The sequence below is a fragment of the Cygnus olor genome, chromosome 6 (genome assembly GCF_009769625.2).
Source record: "Cygnus olor isolate bCygOlo1 chromosome 6, bCygOlo1.pri.v2, whole genome shotgun sequence".
In the NCBI taxonomy this organism is placed as follows: domain Eukaryota; kingdom Metazoa; phylum Chordata; class Aves; order Anseriformes; family Anatidae; genus Cygnus; species Cygnus olor.
The window spans coordinates 13,172,172-13,194,372 of record NC_049174.1 but is presented as its reverse complement, the minus strand read 5'-3'; the positions used below and the strand labels follow the sequence as shown (position 1 = coordinate 13,194,372).

The 22,201-nt window shown below is 37.6% G+C and overlaps 2 protein-coding genes across 7 annotated transcripts; one reads left to right on the top strand and one right to left on the bottom strand.

Moving 5' to 3' along the window:
- Positions 1–1,619: 1,619 nt before the first annotated feature.
- On the bottom strand, positions 1,620–10,747 carry MDH1B (malate dehydrogenase 1B). 5 transcript variants are annotated; one of them, XM_040560846.1, is made up of 11 exons: positions 10,602–10,745; positions 10,364–10,476; positions 9,234–9,365; positions 8,933–9,075; positions 8,668–8,730; positions 7,759–8,261; positions 7,102–7,243; positions 6,013–6,176; positions 5,212–5,351; positions 4,407–4,491; positions 1,621–3,211 (listed from the first exon to the last, which is right to left on the bottom strand). In XM_040560846.1, the coding sequence occupies exons 1-11, from the start codon at positions 10,621–10,623 to the stop codon at positions 3,180–3,182; spliced, it is 1,539 nt and encodes a 512-aa protein (XP_040416780.1). In that variant the 5' UTR covers positions 10,624–10,745; the 3' UTR covers positions 1,621–3,179. The 5 variants fall into 5 exon arrangements, with proteins under 5 accessions (XP_040416783.1, XP_040416780.1, XP_040416779.1 ...); XM_040560845.1 differs by having other exon boundaries at positions 9,234–9,368; positions 10,602–10,743; XM_040560849.1 differs by lacking the exon at positions 9,234–9,365 and having other exon boundaries at positions 1,620–3,211; positions 10,602–10,747.
- FASTKD2 (FAST kinase domains 2) lies at positions 9,297–21,634 on the top strand. Of its 2 annotated transcripts, none has more exons than XM_040560844.1 (13): positions 9,297–9,368; positions 10,602–10,771; positions 11,001–11,768; positions 12,159–12,262; positions 13,551–13,659; positions 14,669–14,792; positions 16,594–16,733; positions 17,006–17,178; positions 17,573–17,736; positions 18,731–18,952; positions 19,814–19,898; positions 20,939–21,053; positions 21,501–21,634. In XM_040560844.1, exons 2-13 carry the CDS (start codon positions 10,622–10,624, stop codon positions 21,594–21,596), a joined length of 2,250 nt encoding a protein of 749 aa, XP_040416778.1. In that variant the 5' UTR covers positions 9,297–9,368; positions 10,602–10,621; the 3' UTR covers positions 21,597–21,634. The 2 variants fall into 2 exon arrangements, with proteins under 2 accessions (XP_040416778.1, XP_040416777.1); XM_040560843.1 differs by lacking the exon at positions 9,297–9,368 and adding an exon at positions 10,369–10,475 and having other exon boundaries at positions 10,601–10,771.
- Positions 21,635–22,201: the final 567 nt, after the last annotated feature.

Here is a 22,201-nt window from a genome sequence, read left to right as displayed (position 1 = left end):
AGTCTAAACCTACTTAAATAAGAATTCAATTTGCTCACTCTAATAAGAGTAGATCCACTGACTTCACTGAGTTAAACAGCATGCATAATCTATTAATACTTGATACCGTAAGATGACAAGCTCTCTATCCAGTACGAGGCAATGTTTACCCTTTCAATTAGCCATATGGATAAACACATTGGTACTACAGTATTCAGGATCTCAAAGTTAAACTTTACATATTTTACTGAACTGGTTGTCATTGTGCAACATCACAACATCGGATGTTTTATACCCGTGAACCCTGCCTGTAAAAAGTTATGAAAAGCATTCTTAACATATATACAGTCTATATTTGTATATAGAAAACTCTAGGAAGAGTCCAGATCTTGACTGCAATAGGAATGTTTGGATGAAATCAGCTGGATCTACTCCACCATTAGCACATCTACTTTATAATGAATGCAATATGAACATAAAAGAACATCTGTCTACCAAAATATCACATCTGAACTAACAATATTCACTGATACACTATTTCAGCCAGGGTGCTGTATTTTGTCTACTTTTGCCCTTTATTAATATTTAAGAGCACTTCCACAAAACAAAAAAGAATTATAAAATTAATTCCAAATGTACAGGAAAAAAATTATACAATTATAAACTCTGATCCCATTAACACAACTATTGTTAAGTGCAGAACAAGAATAGTCTTACTCTTAAAATCCTCTTGGAATGTGCAATAAAAGTAACATGCTTTGATTACTTAGACATATTTTGTCTGTCTATACAGCTCCTCAGAATATGTACCTTAGGAAATAAAATGCATTATTAAACATACTACATAATTAAGTTAAATACAGAGAAATACAAAACAGATGAAGTAAGGCAGAAAACTCAACAGACCAACTGACTTGATCAGAGAAGCCTTCTTTCGAAATTAGACAAGGTATGATCAACATTGGAAACATGCATAAAATAAACTACATTTGTTTCCTGAAAAGGGTGAAAACATCCTATATTGTGTTCAAAGGCTGAAATTGTCACATCTCCTCTTAAACACAGTAACGGTGCTTACCTTTATCTCAGCTACTTACTAAGGGCCAGAAGTCAGAGAACACCATCAGAAAAGTCCAGTAGTTCTATAGCATTTAAAAGTTGACTTCAAGACACAGTTCTAAAGGTTTTGCTTTTAAACAAATGTTGTTCACAACAAATGCCTGGCAACAGCCCAGATCAAAGTATCAGGTAATTGTCTAAGCAGTCAAAATAGAGAATGCTAATTAATTAGTAATAAATATCTTGAATTATTAAAGATAACACTTCTTTGATCTTTGTTTCAAAGCCAATTTTTCTTATCATTACAGTGCAATATTTCTAAACTGGGGGTTCTCTACTAAGCATCTCCCAGTTGCTGAGAAACAGTGTTCCTATAGAGACTGAAAAGGAGGTGGAAGCTTGCACACTAACGCAGAAAGCAGCGTGCTATAGCAGTTGGTGCAACAACACAAAGAGAAGAAATAGTAAGCTCTAGCAATAACGTCCTAGAATAAGGATTGTTCTGACCAACCAAAAAGCTTACATACTCTTCAGTAGGTCAAAATATGAAGAATATATATATAACTTTTTAAAGATATATCCATTTATCTTAAGGCCCTTTTTCATTCATTTCTCAATGTAGAATTAGTCAACACTAAGCATATCCTACATATGCATCATTACTCAGTAACTTCAAAGAAAACATGTACCAGAAATTACTTAGTCATGTATTGACAATTGTGGGTTTTCTACAAGTCTATCACTATGTAACCAACTTTGAATATATTACCATATTTTAGATTTCCCATTATTTTCGTTCATTATTTCTCTCTTAGGCAAAAGCCAAGAAACTTCAGTTCCCATTCTGTTATGCTTCCCTGAGGAGAGATCCCAATTTCCTTTCTTTCCAGGCCACTAGGCACACCTCATTAGAATAATTTAGGATATAAGAGACATCCAAGACAATTTGTTTTGTCTTTCTCCTTCAAATCTCTGAGATGAAATTTGTGGTCTCAAGTAGTGACTCAGAAGTCCAGTAAGCCTGCTTAGATACGAACTGTTTCTGCAATGTATTTCTCATTAACAGCTGTGCAGTGTTGGTGTTTGAAATGCCCAGTCGGTTAAACTAGTATTTCCACAGGTAGAATAAAAGAAATCAAATGTTAAAAGGACTGCCAAATCATATTCCACACAGAAAAAAAATAAATTCAAATATGTTTTAGAGAAGTTAACTTTTCCTCTCATCTTGGAGAACAGTAAGCCATGAAATAAACCAGGTATGGTTTATAAAAATTACTGATAGCATCCTTCCTCATTCTGTCCATATCTACTGGTAAAGAACAAATAAACTCCTCTTGCTTTCCTCAAGTGACATGAAGTCTATCCCTGCTAAGAGTTTGAAACTCCACACGAGCAGAAATAACGAATTTATTTCAATTGCATATATCAGATTCAAAGAACATGAAACTTTTTATTTTGCTTTAAACATTCACATCTGATAAAAAATTAGCAGGTACAATGATATTTCATTTAACACAGTCTCCATCTTTTAAGGCACTGAAGACCTGCAAATGAAAGTAGTTCCTCAACAACCCTGTTTAGCCAAGGACTAATTAATTGTATATCTGACTTGAAACATATGAGCAGTCCCTACAAAACTAATGAAATAGAATCATGTAGACAAAAATGATCTTGTCACTAAGAAGATGCATGCAGTTAAACTGTTGTGTTAAATATCAGTCTTGCCTGAGAATACACATTCTCACACAAAAACTGTTTTTCATTACATTTGCAACTACCAAAAGAGGTGGAAATGTGTTGAATTTATGAAACTACTACTGTGTGTGACAACTTTGATCAAAATTGTCCTAGTACGTACTTTTCAGACCTTAAAAGATGTTTTTGAAAGATTTTATTTGTTTGAAGTAAGTTATTTGTTGGTCATGAATGAGATTCTAGACTCATTCATAAGTCAGAAGTTTTGTTTTAGTCACCAGATTAAAACTGTTATATTTACACTGTTTTTGAGATATTTTTCTGCCTACAGACTCGCAGCTTTTGGATGAAGAAGGCAATATAAAAGCAATTACAATGTTTAGCATTTCTCTGTAGTTTGTTTTAGCATGTGAATTTTCACCATTTTCTCCTGAAGACATCTCTGGCTAAACCGAGCCAGCAGGAAAGGTTTCCATCCCTGTAAAAAAATAAAATAAAAATCAAAAACAGTACAGATTTTTGCTAACCTCCTAAAATAGTTACACCTGCAAGGAGATAAGCCAGGCACTTAGGTAATATTGAATAGTATGGTATTTGATACCGATGCCACAATAGTGTGGGAAAGGAATTCGCAGGTGGCTTTGCGCTGTTTCACACGTCCCTGAATTAGAGATAATGAGGAAACAAGCGGTAGAAACAAAAACTTGAGCAAGGTCTAGATAAAGTAAATTGGCTACAGTGTTAAAGATGAGCTTTGGGCAGCGGCCAATTGCTGGCTGGCTCAAGGTGCGTGTCTTGAGGGTCTCTAACCAACTGTATGACAGATTCGGGCGCGTGGACAGCGTGTGGGGCTACAGGGAAAGTATATGTAGTAGTGAAAAAGGGCAATAAACGTCTCCTGTTCAAGAGCCATCAGGAGTCCGTGTCTTTCATCCCTTCAGAGTAGGTCACAACTAAGCAGTTAGCTGCTAGCAGAGGAATGGCTCTCTGCTTAGCATTTAAAGCAGCCACAAGAAGAATGGGGCAGCTCTAGAAAAGGAGTGCCACACAAGTAGACAGCAGAGAGAAGGACACTTCTATCTAAGTGAGAATCTACCACCTGAGTTATTCAAGATCATAACTACTGGAATAATTAAATTCTGCATTTTTTAGGAAAAATCTTACTGTGTCAGTGGTCTTTTCCTATTTACAGTATTTTTTCCAATTTACAGTATTTTTTCCTCTGTTAGAAATTCAATTCTATTTCCAGGGAGTAAAAAAGAGTAAATAGTTTCAAAATCTTATAGCAGGGTATCTGGTGAAAGTTCTTTTCTAATCATAGTTACTTGTTTTAAAAAGATTATATATTTAATTATCATCTAAGATAAAATATGTCATGTGTACTTTACGTTGGCAAAATCTTTTATTTTTATGCTAAATGTATTATTTATGCTTAATTTTTATATTCATAATCTGTGAATGACACAAAAGAAACTTATCAAAATAAGGCTTCTATCATGCAGATTTCCCCTTTCTATGACATGGGTCAGGATATATCTGACAAGCACTTGTTACTTATGTTCCTCCCTGAAGGATTTTATACTCATTTTAATGGAAAGGGACATCAAATTAGAATTCATTACTTAAATTCTCACTTAAAACTTGGTGTTATCTTTTATGGGGAAAAAACCCACCTTGACGCAATTCTTTTTTAGTAGTGATTTTATCACGTCCGTATGGATGCATTTCTTTTATTTTCTCTAGTGCAATGAGCTTTTCCTGAATTAAAACATAATAATGATTTCAATGCCACCCATTCTTGTTAGCCACTGAAATTTCTCACATAATCTTAAAATATGTTCAAATGAAAATAATCCTTATATGTTACTACTGTGACTGAAGTTCACAAATATTTTAATGACGCCAGGATGTGGAATCTAGGACTAGTCCACTTAGTTTTATAATATTTAGACAAATTAAATTTTTTCTGTTTCATATGGGACAAGTAGCTCTTGATGCAATTATCACTTGCTGATTTTGCATTTTCTGAAAAAATCCCTTATTATAATAAAATCTGGCCTTCATTCTTGCAGAGTCACAGCCATAAGGATCCCAAAAGATAGGTTTCCTGGCATAGAACTACTCTGGATACAATATATGCAAAATCAAGATTAGCAGGACAGAATAGAGAAACGTTAAATTAAAGTTAATATTTCAGTTTGCACAAAGCCTGTAGAACTTGAGAGTGCAAATTCTACATCTCCCTATGTAAACCTTTTTTATCATCTCCTTTTTGGGGAACAGAACAATAGTCTGTTCATTTCCCTATATAAATACTACATTATTTCACAATACCCACCCAGTTTTACACATGTGAAAACACATGTACAGCTTGAACATGCCTAGCATTTGTAGTAAGGGTCTCAGTATTCAAAGTTACATTGCAATGTACCCACAGGTGGCAGAATAGGCATACTATCAGATGCAAGAAATCATCACCTGTATCACATCATGGGATAAGCGTTCCAGAGCTTCCTGTGTTTTTTCATTAATTTCTAATTCTGTCATGACTTCCCAGCTACCATTCTGGAACCTCACTGGCATAGAAAAGACAATCCCTTCAGGAATGCAAAACTGACCTGAAGAAGAAGGAAAAATTACTCAAACATACTATTTCTGATTAAAAACACATTCTCACCAGTGTTGAGATTAAGCCCTACAAATATGCAGAAGTCTGCAGCTGTGCAAGACCTTAATATAGAGACTGATTTTTTTCAGAGCACAGTTAGAGGACCAACGGGCTCCCCTTTTACTGTAACTTTGAATTTTAGTTTGATCTACACATAACAGTTTTACATCTTAAAAAGTGGAAAACTTAAATCTTTTATTTCATGTAACATTTAAATGACTGCTGTGAAAATTTTCATTTATTGGTCCACCTATCTACATAAGAACCTGCTTGTATGGTTAGGCTCTAAGAATTATAAAGATTCCATGAGCGAAACATATATGTAAGAAAAGCATTTAAAGTAAAAGTCTAAGAGACAAATTGCAACAAGACAGTATTAACCTAAGAGATGCTTTTAAGCAGTGAATATCAAATCACAAGCTTGGGATAGCATAACTGCTTAGATATGGAGGCTCTTACGCTGAAACAAACTCTCAGCCTATTATTATATTATGATCTGATTTACAGTTGTTTACTAATTTGAAGATTTTGATTAAAAAAATCCCATTATACCTACTGGGGAAAGCTCTAAGGAAGCTATTAGAAAATACATGAAGCAAAAATAGGTTTACCTTTACTAAGTATTCCCACAGAAACAATCTCCCCAGGAGGAGAACCATGAAACCAGTATCTTAGTACAGTAGCTACTGCATGAGCGGGTAACATTCCTGCACAATAACAGACGCGGGAACTCAATGAACTCCGTGCAGACAGAAATTCTGAATGGATCCATCTGCTGCCAACAAAAGAAGGAAAAAAAATAAGAAGGAAAAACAACAAACTACTAAGATGACTGTAAGAAGAGTAGTTTTCTAGAGGATAAAAGAACTAAAACCAAGAGAAGATAACAGTTAAAACTTATTCAAACTTTGCTGGAGGCAAGGCACTTAAAGACAGAAAGTACAGGCAAAAAGCAGCTCAAGAAATGACAGTAGGCATTACTTGTCTATGAAATATCATTTGGTCAAGTCAAAACTCTGTTATTATTACTGTTTACATTTGTTACCTCTTATGTAAGGACCCAGCCATGAACTGTAATTCCCCTTTGCTGGGCACTCTGCAAGTATGGAATAGAAATGTTGGCTACCCAGTAGATGCTGGAAGGTTTATACCAGAGTGGGAGCTCCACGCAACCAGGCCTGAGTATGTCAGCTCTGCTGCCCACTCACTCCAAACATCTTTTCTCTGATACTTCTCTTTCCACTAGAAGCTATCTAGATGCCATGTATCCTTCTAACACCTGTTAACAAGTCCTGTTTCGGGAAATTGTCAATATTAGTTCCCTCAGGCCATATGTTGAATGTAATTCAGGTACTTCAAGAGGCAGATACGTGTTTAGTATTATTTCAAAGTTTTCTCAAGCACATTAGGTATCTAAGTCACTATCTGGCTTTTCTTTACTTCTTAAAGCCTGCTCGTGATATGATACAAACGTAATACGTAGGAAAATATAAACAAAGTTGGCAGGGGAGTCAGGACTATACAGCACTAGGAACTACTCAATTTCTTTTGCAGACTCAGAACTTCAGCTTGGGTTTTTCTTTATGTACAGTGCTAATCAGTAAACAAAAATCTTTCTTGATGTTCATTAAACAGTTCAGATAAATACAAATGTTAAAAAGTTATTTAATTTTACTTTAAAAAACAAATTTGTACAGTACCTATCATAAATCAAATTCATCAAAGGACGTGAAAAATTAGCTGGGCCCCAAACAGCACTGTCGCATCTGTAAAGTTTTGTATGTGACAAGTCAATGTAGTTACAGCCAGTAATATTGCCCCAGACAATCACATCTTTAACTCCTGCAACAGAAAATAATACATAAATTATTTAAAAGAAAGACAAACACTTTCACAATATAGGTTGGACTAGATGACCTCTGGAAGTCCCTTTGAAAATGAATTATTCTTCAATTCAGTGTCCTGCCTTGATTGCAGATATGTTTTCATCTGAAAAATCCATCAATGTTCTCCATAACATTACATGAAACCTCACCAAAAGCTATAAGAGGAACTTTAATTAATATAATGCTATTATATGTATTAGACAAAAACCTAATATTTAGCTGTTAGAAAACAAATCATATCACAAACATACAGCAATGTTCCATTTAAAGTCCTGTACACGCAAATATTGACTGCTTAAAGGCAATCTGAAAAGAAAAAAAAAAAACAACAGGCACATTGGTGCAACAGGAATTTCTCAGATAATCTGCTGATAGGCAAGTCAGCCCATCAGTTGTTCTATGAAATATGTGCTCTCAAAGAATTTCACCCACTGAAATCCCCAAATTCTCCCAAAACACAAAAACATTCACCTGCTGCATTCATATTCAGCTTCCTGGCCAGCATGGCTTTAGCTGCAGTTTCCCAGGCTGTTGCAACAGCAATGACATTTTCAGGATTAATGGATGGGCCATATGTGATAATCATCATCGCCTTAAGGTTTACAAAGGTTTTTCCTGCTGAAATTACTCTGACCCCTTTCTTTGCATTCTTCTCAATCAGGGGAGCATACACATGGCAGATCTCACTCACTTCTCTGATGTAGTTCTCAAGGGACTGGACTTCACGTTTTAAGAGGATATCATCAAGAACAATGATAACGTCAGCTTGAAGAAAAGCCTTATCTATTTCAGTGTGCTCTGAAATACCATGGAGGAGTGGGAATGCCATGTCTTCCACTTCCATTACAATACCGCAAAGAACATTCTTAAACTCGTCAGTGTCAAGCAAATGGATACTGATTTCTGTGGTCATCCCAAACACTTCTCCATTCGCCAACAGAGGTATCAGCTGATAGCATATAGGAGCTGATGCACTAATAAGAGAAGGGTACCGAAAAATCATAGTTAAGCACTGTACACTGCTCATTTCAAAGTATTACATAAATAAACACAAAGATCTTACCTTTACATTTGATTATATTTAAATAGAGCAATAAAAGATCCAAGCTAATGGTCTTTCTCTGATCTTAACATGTTAAAAATTAAAAACAGTTGGGGCATCCTTTCATTTGAAGGTTTTTCCATCCTATACATTTCAGGTTATACTGTCATTTAAAGTCTAGTCTCTTAGAGAACCACAATTTTTTTTTAGGTATTTTGTTAGGATTAAGAGAAATACATCAATTTCTACAGCTAGACCTGCTAGGAATTGATTACTTATTTAAATATTTCCAAATATATTTAATGTAAGATACCTGCATTACAAAATTTTGTAAATACTTGTTTTTCCCTCCAAGGTGATCTGGTGAGCTCATTGACACCTGTTCACATCCCTCACTTAAACTGGAACATAATGTAACGAAAGTAGAAATACTTTTCAATTCATATGCTGAATGCTTATAGTGAAGGGTGCAGAACCTAACTCAAATCAGCAAACTACGTGGATTCATGTATAACCTCAGAGAGTTATACCTCATATGTGATGAGAAAAAATGCATTCTTCTGAAACTGAGTGAAACTTCATAGATACTCTTTTTACTTTCACCTGGTGATCCAGATTTGCAAAGGGTTGGTAAGATTTCTAATCTCTTCCTCCTCTTTTTCAGTTTCCACATGTGCCTGTAGGTTCTCCTCAGCAATGTCTAACATTTCCTCACTCAACATCATTGAGGTGATGCCATAATAGTGCTAAGAACAAAAAAAAAGGTGATCTCTAATCAAATGACAGCTCAAACACAGCAAGGTAACGTTAGGATAGCTTTATTTTACATTTGAAGGAGGAATAAAGAACAACATTATAAGAAAATGTAAAATACGGGTTTACAGTATAAAAAGCAGCTCATTACCTGAGCATATTCCAGAAAATCATTAACTCCTCCCAGAAGCAAACCCTTCCCTCCACGGTCCAACAGTTCTCTCCAAATGATTGGAGATCGTCTGTGCTCCCATCCATTCATTTCACAAATGTCACGGAGCCACTGCTAATGTAAATACGCCCCCCCCCCAAAAAAAAAAAAAAAAGTTTTAATACTTGTTCACTTATGACAACAGTTAAATGTTACAGTTAGTAACATTCTTATTATTTCCTCTCAATACATGATTACAAAGTGTCTCACAACTTACCCACATACCAGTGTGCAAAAATTGGCAGATTGACACAAAGCAATTCATGATGATATACTGCAATATTTCAGCAAAAGAGCAAAACGTCCTACTAACTTCTGCTTGGTTTTACCCCTGTAATTTTGCTCCATTGTCTTAATGACACTGAATATAGAAATGTTGTAAAGCAGAGAGAAATTTGAGGATTCCTTAAATAGGTAAGAAGTAGGTAACCTCTGCAGAAGGGTCGGTAGGCTGAAGAGATTAATTGCCACTCACTTTACTGTTGAATTGGCTGAGGTGTCAATCAAAAGTATAAGGGGGTAATATAAAGCACAATACTGTCTCATGAAATAATACTGCAATTTTTCATTTTTATATGGACTACAGTAAAACAAACTTCAAGTAAAATGAACAACTGAGCATACAGCAAAGTAATAAGAAAGGCCCACTCACACTGTAAACCAATATATGAGATTTAATTTTATACTTCTGTTGTAATTCAAAGCCTTTGAATGCCAGAAATCCTCTTGACAAATAATGGCTGTGAAAGTATACACAATCACAGCATGCAAAAAATTTACAGAAAACAGCAGGCTGAACAGTCACGTGTACTTAATAAGACATAAACGTCAGTTTCTTGCTAGCAAAACACAGTTTCAGTGTGACCCTCATTTTATGTACATATTCTGCCAGTGAGAACGTTGAAACTTTTCCTCAGGCTGGCGCTCATTCCCAAAGCTGCTTTTGCAGCACTTCCATCCACGTACCAAGACGCTAATGCGGAAAAGTAAGAGACACACTGCAGCCAGGCACACTCCTTGCCAGGTGGAGCACTGGGTTATCTACCTCACCTTGGTTTGTAGTCCCTTACCTCCCACCTGTCAGGGTGCTGGGTGATCTTGTGAACCCTGAAGTCCGGCAAGTTAGCCTGGAGGTAGTCAGCCAGGAGCTCCGCTTTGGCATAGTGAGGGCAGTTTGCCCTGCCTGTGGAAGCAGCAGCAACACGCCCAAAGGCAGATTTGGTGACACGGGCTGGTGGGAACTCGAGCAACCCAAAACTTTTTGGAATTTTTCCACGCGCCCCCCTCCGCCCCCCTCAGGCGCCTCACCCGCCAGCACCAGCTTGGCCATGCGCGCGCCGCCCTCCAACGGCCGCTTGCTTGGGACGTCGCGCGGCAACGCGCTGCACGCGCCGCCTCAGCCGTTTGGCCCTCGGCGCGCGCCGTCCCCTCTCGCGAGGCTGGCGCAGGCCGGGCGGCATGGCGGCGCCGCGCGACGGGTAACGGCCGCCCGCGTGCCTGGGGCGGGCGAGAGGGGGGCAGGTGCCCAGCGCCCCGGGCGAGCCGGGCGTGTGGGGCTGAGCCGGGCAGCGGCCCTCTGGGTCCCCCTGCACAGCAGCTCCCGGGGGGGTTTGTCCCAAATGTTTTCCCTGCAGATTTACAGTTGAAGGTCTGCTCGCTGAGCTATGGCTTCCCTTTCAGATAAATGACTTTCTGCTCTCTTTCCAGGCTGGTTTCCGCAGGAGGAATTTCGTCGGGTCCCCTGTCTTGAGTTGGCACGTCAAATCCGTTCGTGAGACACTCATAAAAATGAATAATAAGATAAGTAACTTGTTGAACACAGTCAGGTGCTTGCGTAGGTGTGGTCCTGTGCTTGCTCCCAAGTACTCAGCCGCCACAAGAAAACACATTTCATGGGTTGGCGGGCACAAGGATCCCCTGGAAAATGTGAACTTCAGAAAATCCTTTCTAAATATTTTTCCCTCTCCACGTGGATCATCTCTTCGGTTTCTATCTCAAAAGGCAGATGTTTTTAGCACAGGTGACGAAATACAACCAGAGAAGAGTACGGAGGCTGTGGGGAGCGAGCAGGCTCCCCAGAGCTCCTTGGAATTGAAAAACTTGGAGGATGATTCTGAGGGCTTCAAGGCGAAGCCTGTTCTGGATCATAACGAACAATTCTTTAGTAATCTCCGGAAATGCACTTGTCCTAGCGATGTGCTGGATTTGGCTTCAGAGTCTGCTGTTTCCGTTAAGCATTACACAAACTGTTTAACTACAGTATGGAGACTCCTCAAAAGCCTGTCTGAAGACCAGCAGCGTTATGAGAAGCAGCTGATCTTTGAGCACCCAGCCTTTGTCAAGCTTTGTCAGCACCTGCTGCGAGACTCCAGAAGGATGACACGGGCTGACCTGGTGTTCAGTCTGCATGCTGTGGTGAACCTCGGTGTTCCTCAGAACACTCTCCTAGTCCAGACTTTGTTGAGGGTATGCCAGGTGAGTATGAAAATCTCTCTTCAAAGTTCGGGCTGAAGTGTCAGGGTTAGTTTTGGGAGGCTGCCCAACATCAGAGAGATTTGGGTTACACCCCTGGTTTAATCTGATCTTCATTGGAAATTGGGCTCCCTTAGTTAATCTGTGTGTAATTGTAGTTTCTTCAATTTTTGAAACCACTGGCTGATTTCACATGGATTTAACTGAAAAATCATTACCCTTTTCAAATCAACTAAATGTGGCTGATGGGAGACCTTGTAGGACAATGGAGTCTTAGGAATTGACTTCTTGGGGGGAAGGCAGGATGGCAGGTGGAAGTTAAGAGTGGTCAGTTTTCTTCTCTGAAATTTTTACTGGTCTGAAGTAATCTAACATTGTGAAACTCTTTAACAGGAAAAGCTCAATCAGTTTGATAACCGGTGTATCTCGGTTTTGGCAACTACTTTAGCAGGGCTGGATAAAGACAAGAATGTGAGCGCTCTTCAAGCTGGATTACAGTGAGAAAAATACATTTTTCACGTGTTCTTGATATTTAAATATTGTATGAATGTATGTCTTATGTAAGTCATGGAGGGAATATCTGTGCATAAAAGACATATTTTGGTTTTAGGATATAGATGATTACATGAGATAACAGCTGTACATGACAGTGATTTTTGGCATTGTCTTTGCGGTTTCAAGTAGAAAGGCTTCTGATGGCATAGGAAGCTAGACCGCTCTGCAGCTGATACATATTCTGACTGCATTGCCACCACTGTTTTTTTGTGATGTTGGTCAAGTCCCTTTGCATATCTATGCCTCTGTTTTACCTGTGTGTAAAAAAGAGGTAATAAGGCTAGCTTAATTCATTAACTATTTTGATTTAACATGATGAAAAATGCTGTTCAAAAGCCAGGGACTATTTCCTTTGAGTTTAGTAAGGAAAAATTACGATGAAAACAAGTTTTGACTTCATCTTTTTATACAGCAAAGCCTTCTGTCTAGTGTTTTATCAGAATAACTTCTCTGGTTTTAATGATTTTCTCTAGACTGATGAGATGTATGTGGGTAACTGATCTGCTTACACCCATGAGCTTGTTTTTACAGAGGCTGTCACAAAACTTGAAATAGATTAGTACTTTTGGTCCCAAGTCAGGTCCTGCTTTGAAAAGGTGGACGTGCTAGTGATACAGAAAGAGCAGGTTGTCCTGTAAGCTCGGGAACGCAGTTCTTGTAGGTTGGAAAGCAGGGGAAAACAGAAACTCCTTCATCACATACTTATGATTCCTCTGTTCTATGATACCCCCTTCTGTTCCTGCAGCTCACAGCACAGCTTGTTCATTTTTTTTTCCTCACTTGCTCCAGGTCATTGTCAATGTCCATTCCCAAGTTTCCAGTCTGTTTCAGAACTTGTCTCCATCTCGATGATTCTATGATAAAAACGTGCAATGTTTTCTGCAGAAAAGTGTTAATTCCATGAGGCTTAACAGCACTCACATCTATGCAGTCACTTGTAGTCTGGGCAGGTGACCCTAGTGTTCAGAATGTGTCAGGGACAACACTTATGTATCAGGAAACATTAAGAAACCATATATTTATACCAATATAATTATTTCCATATGGGTAAACATCTGTGCTGCAGGTACATCACGTGAAGTTGTGCCAGCCTTGCAAAAAGTAGGCAGGAGACGAGCAGGGAATAAGATGTAACTTGGGAGCGTATCGGTGAGGGAGAATGGGGGTACATACCAGTTTCTGCTGAAACAAGGAAACCATCTCAAGGCCTTGCATTTCTTTCTTCATCAGATTACTAGCGGAACAGCGAATCCCAAGTATCGGAGACATCTTTATACTGCAAAACCTGATGAAATGCATGGGAAAAGATGCTCCAGTCTTTCTGAAAAAGAAATTAGAGGTGAACTTGGCTGAGGGCTCATTTTTACTTCCACAAAGCCTGTGCTCTTGCATTGTTTTATGAACTGTGTATGGTTCTTTCCAGATGCACAAAGAGAATGTATAATACAAAAGTTAACTGCATTTGCTATATGAATCACAGTCCAGCTATATTTGCAAGAGGAACTTAAATTTGGAGCTGGGAATATCACTGCATGAAAGGGGGCAGGAAGCAATGGAGATGGTATAAAAGGAGTTGAGACAGTAAATTAGCAGTGCCTTCACCGTTTGTTTGGGTTGGCCAGATGGTATTTCATAGAAGCACGTACAGGCTGTTCTGTGATTCCCTTGCCCAACCTGTGGCTGGAAAACTGACAAAATACTGTGTAATTTCTATTGTAGATGCATTTTGTATTTACCCGTTCATAGACATGCAGTAAGAATATTGCATTTTAATAACCAGTAAAGCTAAACTCTGTAGTCTCATTTCTACTGTCACTTATATCAGTTTAACTGCTGCTTCTGTAAATGAAGTCCGTTCTGCGCCATCATCTGTGCCTCTGTTCACATTAGTAGCTGGGTGTTTTTATTAAAGATCTGCCACTCAGTGTGCTGTTGGATCGTGCTGAAAGCTTACAGCTCTTGCACATGTCCAAAATAGTAACTGCAGTCATATAAAGTAAATCAACTGTGCTAATTATATTTCTGCTGCTTTTTTAAGAGTTAGTATATGGTGTCATAGTATTTGGAAGTAAGTTTTACTGAGACTTCTTTAAAAAAAAATCCATACAAAGGCAAATTGCTGGGAAATGACATAGTGACCCAGCTAGAGAACACTTGATCTCTTCTGATTGTGTGTTGGGAATTTGAAAGAAGTTACTTTATGCTTTTGCTTTTTGTTGCTCCTTTTTCTTTCATTTAAGTCTGGACAGGCTAATGAATTTGGGAAAGTTTTGGTGAAGATTCCTTCACAATAAAGCGGTGGTAGCATGTGAAGAACAAAGGATTTAATAAACTCTAATTCACTTTAGATGGCAGTTTTGAAAGAGATTGACCACCTGACTTACCTAAACGCTCGGCGTGTGTTTTTGGGTCTTGTTGCAATGAATTATTGTTCCATTCCGATCCTGAATGCCTGCAGTAAAAAGATCCAGGGTAAGAAAAAAATGTTTAATAAATCTCCCTTCCTTATGCCAAATTCTTCCCTTTCATGTCCCTTTCCTAATTTTCTTTAAAATTCAGGAAGTATCTTTGCTTTACAGAAGGGAATAGTAATGTGGAGTCATTTGACAAGTGGCAAGACAGAAAATTAGTGATGGATAATGAAAACAAATAGTTCTTGCATTCTGTACCCTTTATAACATTTCCCTGAATATATATTTTTCTTTGTTTTTCTTCTGAATGCATTATTTAGGAAAAAGAACTGAATGCTAGAAGTAAAAAGTAGATTTCAGATAAGCTTTTAAAACAAATCTGAATTAGAAATAGATGAGTGGTCTGATGCGATTAGTTGACCAACTGAAGGGAACATAGTGTTTCCCTGATTAACTGGTTTTCAATATTGAATGCTGCTTTATCTAGCTGACCCCATGCTGCAGTACAGAAAAAAAATAAACGAAAGGTAATACTCTCACCTCTCTCCAACCTTTGCAATGCATTTCCTGAGTATATGTAGTCAGTACATATTGATTCACACTTAAAATACGTGTGTGTCTCAAAAACCAGTAAGATATCAAAACAACATTCTTAATATTTAGGAAACAAGAATGTTTAGGCTGTTTGTACAGTCTTTATTTGTCCTGATGTTCATGTGTGTTAGGACACAGTCTTTAATTACATATAGTGGCTTCTACCACAGGACTCATGCCATGCTCAGATGCAGGCTACATGGCATGCATAGAGTAAGCAGCTACTCAGTGCTTTTTTCTGCACTTTTTTAGTGCATATCGTCAGGACTTACATGCTGTACATTGTGCTCTGGGCACAGTCATTTATTTCTTGACAGAAGTAACCCCTTCTAGAGTCTGGAGATGGAACAGGAAGAGGAGGGAGGGTTATCCATTGGGTAAGGGAATTTTCCAGCATGTTTTCCAAGTCCTGTGCTGTTGCTGGGGCTTTCAAGAAAGTAGCACCCTCTTCCATATCTCAGGACCTGAGCATAATTGTAGTAACCATGTGTTTCATAATTTGAGTTAGTTTTTGCAGCAGTGAGGAGATGACCCAGTGGTGATATTAGTTTTCTAATTACACAGAGGAGAGATTCAGGTCAAAGTGTCCAGTAACACGAGATTCCTTTGATCTGTTTTCTTTAAGAATACCTAGCATTACCAATCGCTGAATTTGATGCACAGATTTCATTGGCTTCAATTGCTGTTGTCAGCACTGAGCACCTGAAGAAATGAGGTAACAGTGTTTCATACTAAGCCTGGAAAATCACTGAGCCACAACTCACCAGGAGAGTTGAATTCATTTATTTTCCTACTATCATCTTGAGTCTTCGGGGAGAAGAAACAAAGTCTAGTTGTAGCTGTGCATTTTTCTCCTGCAGTCGCTGTCTTTCAGGACATGCATGTCACTCACTGAAGCAAACAAGGCAGGATGTTCTAGAGAGAGCATTGTTCTTTGGTACTTAATCTTCAACTCAGGAGTAGGTCCATCTTGTGTGGCAAATGAAGTAGCAGTGCTGTGCTACAGGTCTGTTGTGATCTGGTACTCAATCTGTGTCATTATGCTCATGTGCCAGGAGGTTATGTTAAGGTTTTCCAGGCTGACGTGCTAGTGCTTCATTGCTTGATAGCCTCAGTGCTTTTTAGAAATAGACACACATTTATGGTTTCTTGCAGTTCTGTAAAACCAAATCGGAAAAAAATGTAAATTTCATCATGTGCCACAGTGCCTCCAACCTACAGCTCCCTTTGCTTTGTATCATTTGTCCTTTTTTGCTTTTCTGTTACAGAGAATATTCATGATGCTCGATTTTGGCATTTAATTCTTATTCTGGAAGCTTGTCACAATCTCCAGTACCGTAATGTAAAACTGTTTTCAACAGTAGCAGACTATGTTAATTCCATTGTCTGCATTTTGGACAAAAAACAGGTGAGTTTGAGACCAAATAATCTATAGTAGTAGCAGTAGAATAGGCAGTTTCTGGTGCTTTCCATGTTTCCCTTTTAGGAATACCATTCTGATGAAGTTCATACAGTTAAATTTTTAAAATGCTCTTCTATCTATTGACTTACAGAATAAATAAATAACGGGAATGTTATGGTTTGAAAAGTTTGCTTTCATTAAAAATGCCTTTTATGAAAACAAAATGTAAGATCCACTTTACTAGCTCTCTTGACCTTATAAAAATGCGTTTGTTTCAGATTATCCTTTTTCTGTCTGCCTTCGAGATACTTGGCTTTCAGCCCAGTGAATTGATGGGTGTTTTTGCTGAGAAGGTGACAGCAGACTCTGAATTCCTGGACTTGAAAAGCCTTTTGATTGTTCTCCGAGTGTATTCACGACTCAACTACCTTCCCAAAGGCCAACATCATTTGTAGGTTTTCATTTGAGAATGCCTGATGTTATGTTGTCATGAATAGAGTAATATATGGAAATGTATGGAATGGCAACTGGTATTTGATATTAGTTGTGAAAAAATCCATAGTCCTGTTTTATTAATCTATAAGGTAAATTTTCTGTCTTTTAGCACTTTTTTCTATATAGGATTTCTTTTCTGAAACTGAAAATGGATATGTTCTTGGTTCTAGACCGATAAAGGTACTAACTCTGTTGATAGGTAGCTGTAGCCTCAAAGAAGATTCTAAAGCTAATGTTGGATTACTCGACATGTGATTGTACAAGACAATAAAATTTACTAGCACATAGTTTTATTTGAAATCCATTGTAGTCTTGTATATTTAGATACTTTTCTTCTGCTTTTGGAAAAGGTTTTTTGAGACTCTTCAGAGCTGCTTGAATAAGTACCTTCCCCAGATTTCCAACACAGAACTGCTGAAGGCAGTGTATTCACTTTGCATCTTAGGATACCTTCCTCATCGTGCACTTGATCAGCTGCTGCAAAAGGAGAGCTACGAAGGACTTCTACCGTCAGGTTAGGCTTTACTTTGTCGTGTTCCTTTTCTTTAAAAGGACAGTCTGCCTACCTAAATAATTTTTTATAATTGTGTTAAAGTTTATAACTTAAAGAAGGCAAACACGATTAATATTGAAGTTCACAAGAAAAAGCTGATGTAGTAACGGTGATTTAAGTGACACTTTAGTCTCTAATTATGCACTAGGGCATCTGGTTTGTTGTCCTGGGCCTCATGGTGGCAACTGTTTAATTAATAGTTTGTGCACAGAGGTGAACGTGAGATTGGTGGAAATGGTAGAAACGTGTTAAGAGCTAGGGGTTCTTTGTTCAACAGATGTTCAGACATTTTTAAAAACACAGGAAATCTTAAGCTTTATAAACCAACTTCAGCACCTGGAATCATGAGTAGAATTTTATTTTGACTGCTCGGAGTTACTATGAGGAATTTGGAACACTGTTGTAGAATTTGGTTTCCACGTTACATTTCTCTACAGTGAGTAGTGTAGTTTATCAAAGTAGGAATTCAGCGCAGAGTAAAACTGACTTGATATTGAGCCTCCTTTGACTGAACCTGAAAGCTGTAACTGGTTAGTTTCGGAAGGCTAGTATTCTTAAAACAGTTTCAAAATTATGGCTAAAGTCTGATATCCCTTTGTTTTATAAATAGTCTTCTACCGTCTGGATTTTACAAATGACCTGTATGCATGCTCTCTTGTTCCATGTTCTTAAGGCTTCTGTAGTAACTGATGGCAGGCACAGAGATGTGTTACTGTAGAGGGGAAAGACTGGATAAATGGGAAGGTACCAGCTGTAGACTTTACTATTTTAGTTAGTGAATTGACAGTGTATATTTAAAAGAATATTGAAGATAATAAAAATCATTGGGAAAAAAAATTGGAGTTTGACTCCTACATTGAAATTCATTTGCTCTGAAGAGACTGTAAATGGTAACAAAATGAAAAGTTCTGAGAGATGATACTTAGGCTGCAATATTTTTTGTATTCTTTTTCAGGTGATCTTTACAAAGAAAAAAAGGAAATGATGCTTCGCTGTGTGAGGACATGTATGGAACTTGATAGCCCTTCCTTCACAAAGCCTGCATTTGTGCCAACTGAGAATTTCTCCTCATTAGTATCTCTCAATCTCAGAAAGGCTCGGGAGGCACTGCTGGAACTTCTGGGAGATGAGAATATGTTTCGGCAAAATGTTCAGCTGCCATATAAATATCATATTGGTATGAAGACGAATTAATATCATATTATTTTTAATGTAGATTTATAATCCCTAAAATAATAAGGTGGTAACAAATTTGCATAGCGTACAGGTGATTAAAAGATAATTTTTTTAAGGCAGTCGTTTAACAAATTATATCCTTGATTGTTGAATTTATTTTGTAGGATGCTTCTGTAAAGTCAGTTTACTGAAATTTTATGATTGCTTTTATTTACAAAACTGCTTTGGACTTCTTGTCAAGCATTAGCGAGCAGATTTTAACTGCACGTAAATCCAGTATGGCCAACTGTTTTAGACAGTTGACATCTTAGTATTAAACCTGGAATAAAATAAAACGGTGGCCTTCTTTTGTTCTGACTTGTTTCTCCTCTAAAACTCTGGATAATGTTTGATTTCTACTTTCATTTATGAAATGGGATATGATCTTGACAGGTGATCATTTGTAACATTTAGTTTCTTTTATATTTTGATGTTGTTTGTTCTTATGCCAGCCACCCAGATAACCGATTTTCTTGTGATATTTGTAATAGTTTTCTTCCTAAATATTTCTAACTGGGGATCAGATTACAGGAAAATCTGAGTAGGTATGATGGACTCTGATCAAAACGAGTTTCTTTATGAGAGTGAATCATATTTTAAACTTACATCCACAGTTTCTAAAAACACTTTTTTTTCTTGGAGATGTGCAAGCTTTAGCAGTTTATATTGGTTGCAGGGAGAGAAAAGCGATCAGTAATGTGCAAATTACAAGAGAACAGTAATTAGAAACACAGCAGTGACAGTGTCTGATAACTTTTTCAAATGAGCTACGTAGAATATTAATTGTAACCTCTTGTAATGTTTATTGTTGTTTTGTTTTCAGATTTTGAAATCAGGATGGATTCAGACAGAAAGAAAGTGCTCCCAGTAACTGCAACAGATAATCATGCTGACACAAGCGTTCAAAGGTGTCTTTTTTGACTGGCTATTTTTTCTAGTAGGCTAGTTTTGTTTATATGTACTCTATGCACTTATGATTTCTACTGATTTGCAGAAGCAAAGTAGATAACTTGTTATTTGTGCTCCCAGAAATCGCCATGCATGCTAGTTCAGAATAACACCTCATCCAGCTCGCTAACTTCTAATAGAGACTAAAAAATATTACATTCCAGAGAAAGAGGCAGGAAACCTCACAGTTCGGATAATCTCAACCTCCTGCAATGGATACAAATTTTGAAGTATGATTAAAATCCCTTCCAAAAAATTAGTACATTATGATTGTAAAATTCCAAGCATTACTGTGTCCAATTAAAAATTCAGTTATTCTCTTATGTCTCCAAAATTTGCATCCCAATGGTATGTTTTAGCAATGAATTCAGCTGCTGAAATACAATTTGAATAAAATGCACCATCATGCCTATGCTTTAGGTGATAATTTTAATCTTGTGGGAAAAAAATGACCTCTCACTAAATGAAGTAGGACGTACATTGATTAAGTAAGCCTTAACTAGAATTGGGTAATGCTTAAATTTGTGTGCTGGGTCTCACTGCACAGGAACATATTTTGTGTAGTTTGCTTTTTGAGAAAAAGAGAGCTAGTCAATTGAGTAACAGAAACTCACTGTCAGGTTTTCAAAGCATTCAGCTTTCCTTACCCTTCCAAGTAGGTTTCATGGCAGGAAGTAACTGATCTTGAATATTAGCAAAGGATCAAAGTAAATGCACAAGTTGTCAAAATAAAGTAGAATTTGGAATGATCTATTTCCTTCCCATTATGGGGGAAGTGGATGTCTAAGGACTTAATTCTGCTGTAGTAGTTTGAGTAGATGCTAGCACTTGGGTGAAGCTCACCGAAGATGAGAGGGTCTAAATTAATTAAGTCTGGAGAAAGAAAAGGATAATGAAATTTGTGCAGTCCTGATATTTTGCCTACCGGAAAGACAGCTCTATATTCTGCAATGTTGAAGGACGTCACTGAATCATTGTCTTAAACTCTTCTTGTTTGTAGATTGGCGTTTCTCTTTGTTCCTGTGTCTGCATTTTGTTTGGGTACAACACACCCCCAAGGGAAGCTTGCAATGAAGAAGCGGCATCTAAATAAATTGGGCTATCATGTGATTCTGGTAAGAGTCCTGTTATTTTCTCTGTTTAGGTCCTTTTATCAGCACAGTGATGAGTATGTTTGTTTGGCAGAACAGGCCCTGTAGGGACTGATGAGCTTTCTCCAGAGTGATAACTGCGTAGCATATCTGCTTTTACAAGGTGGTGATTGTGTCAGAAAGCACAGAGGAGCTCTAAAAGACAAACTACCACTTAACATTGTCAGTGAAATAAATGTTACCATAGCTCAGGGAAAAAAAAAGTCAAGCCGCTGAATTGTTTGTACCTAAAAACCTGTGTGACTTTGGCTTATTTCTGTCTTTTACAGAATGAATGATTCAAATTAACATGTTTTTCAAAATAAAGCAAATCCCTATGACTTTCCCATCATTGAATGTTTTGTTTATGGGACAGACTAGTTTGCTAAAGACACAAGAAATAATGTACCCTTTCCTTTTCCTTTTCTACAGGTTCTGAACAAGAAGTTTCAGGAAATGACAAATGAAGATGCAGTTGAGTTTTTAAAAGGAAAAATCTATTCTGAAAATGCTTCCCCTATCTTATAAAGTAAGTGTGCCTGATAATAATAAAAGTAAACCAACAATTTTGTGTCTCTCTCTCTTTTTTTTTTCCTGCTTAACTAACAGACTGATTTTAATGGAAGAGAGAAGCATTTTTTTTCTGCACAACTGCATGCCCCAAAGTATTTCAGGTTGAGAAGTTTGTAAAGCCAACAATGTCTGCTGGTAGTGGTGGTTTTCTTTAGTGGAAACAACTACTTGATTAATCTGAAAAGCATCCTGGCATCTATCACTGTTGAAATTTCTTAACTTTATTGTTATTTCTGCACCTCCCATGCCCCAAATAAAAATTCTCTCTCCTCTTGAGCTGGGTCAGAAAAAGGAAGCAACTATTTCAAGTGGTGTTGGAACCTGGCCTACAAACAAGCACTAGCGGGATTCCCTCCAACATCCAGTCCCCTTCATCCCCTGCATTAATCCTTATGCAGAGCTCTAGCAAGTAACTAAGCCTATGGGATGTATTTAAAAAATCCAGAGTTATGTGAAAAGTTCCTAAGAAATCAACCTCACTCAATTTTCAGAAGTTTAGGACAAAAATGGTTCCATGAGCTGTACGCTTATTCTTTTGAACCTGTTGCTCCACTGCTACT

Excerpts from the sequence above, each read along its gene's own strand:
- FASTKD2 (XM_040560844.1), top strand. The coding sequence starts at position 10,622 with ATGCGCGCGCCGCCCTCCAACGGCCGCTTGCTTGGGACGTCGCGCGGC. Across the intron at positions 19,899-20,938 it reads GCTGACACAAGCGTTCAAAG|ATTGGCGTTTCTCTTTGTTC; the intron begins GTGTCTTTTTTG and ends TCTTGTTTGTAG. Across the intron at positions 21,054-21,500 it reads TGGGCTATCATGTGATTCTG|GTTCTGAACAAGAAGTTTCA; the intron begins GTAAGAGTCCTG and ends CCTTTTCTACAG.
- MDH1B (XM_040560845.1), bottom strand. The coding sequence starts at position 10,623 with ATGGCCAAGCTGGTGCTGGCGG. Across the intron at positions 7,244-7,758 it reads GCTGAATATGAATGCAGCAG|GAGTTAAAGATGTGATTGTC; the intron begins GTGAATGTTTTT and ends TTTCTGTTGCAG. Across the intron at positions 6,177-7,101 it reads ATGAATTTGATTTATGATAG|CAGATGGATCCATTCAGAAT; the intron begins GTACTGTACAAA and ends TTTTGTTGGCAG.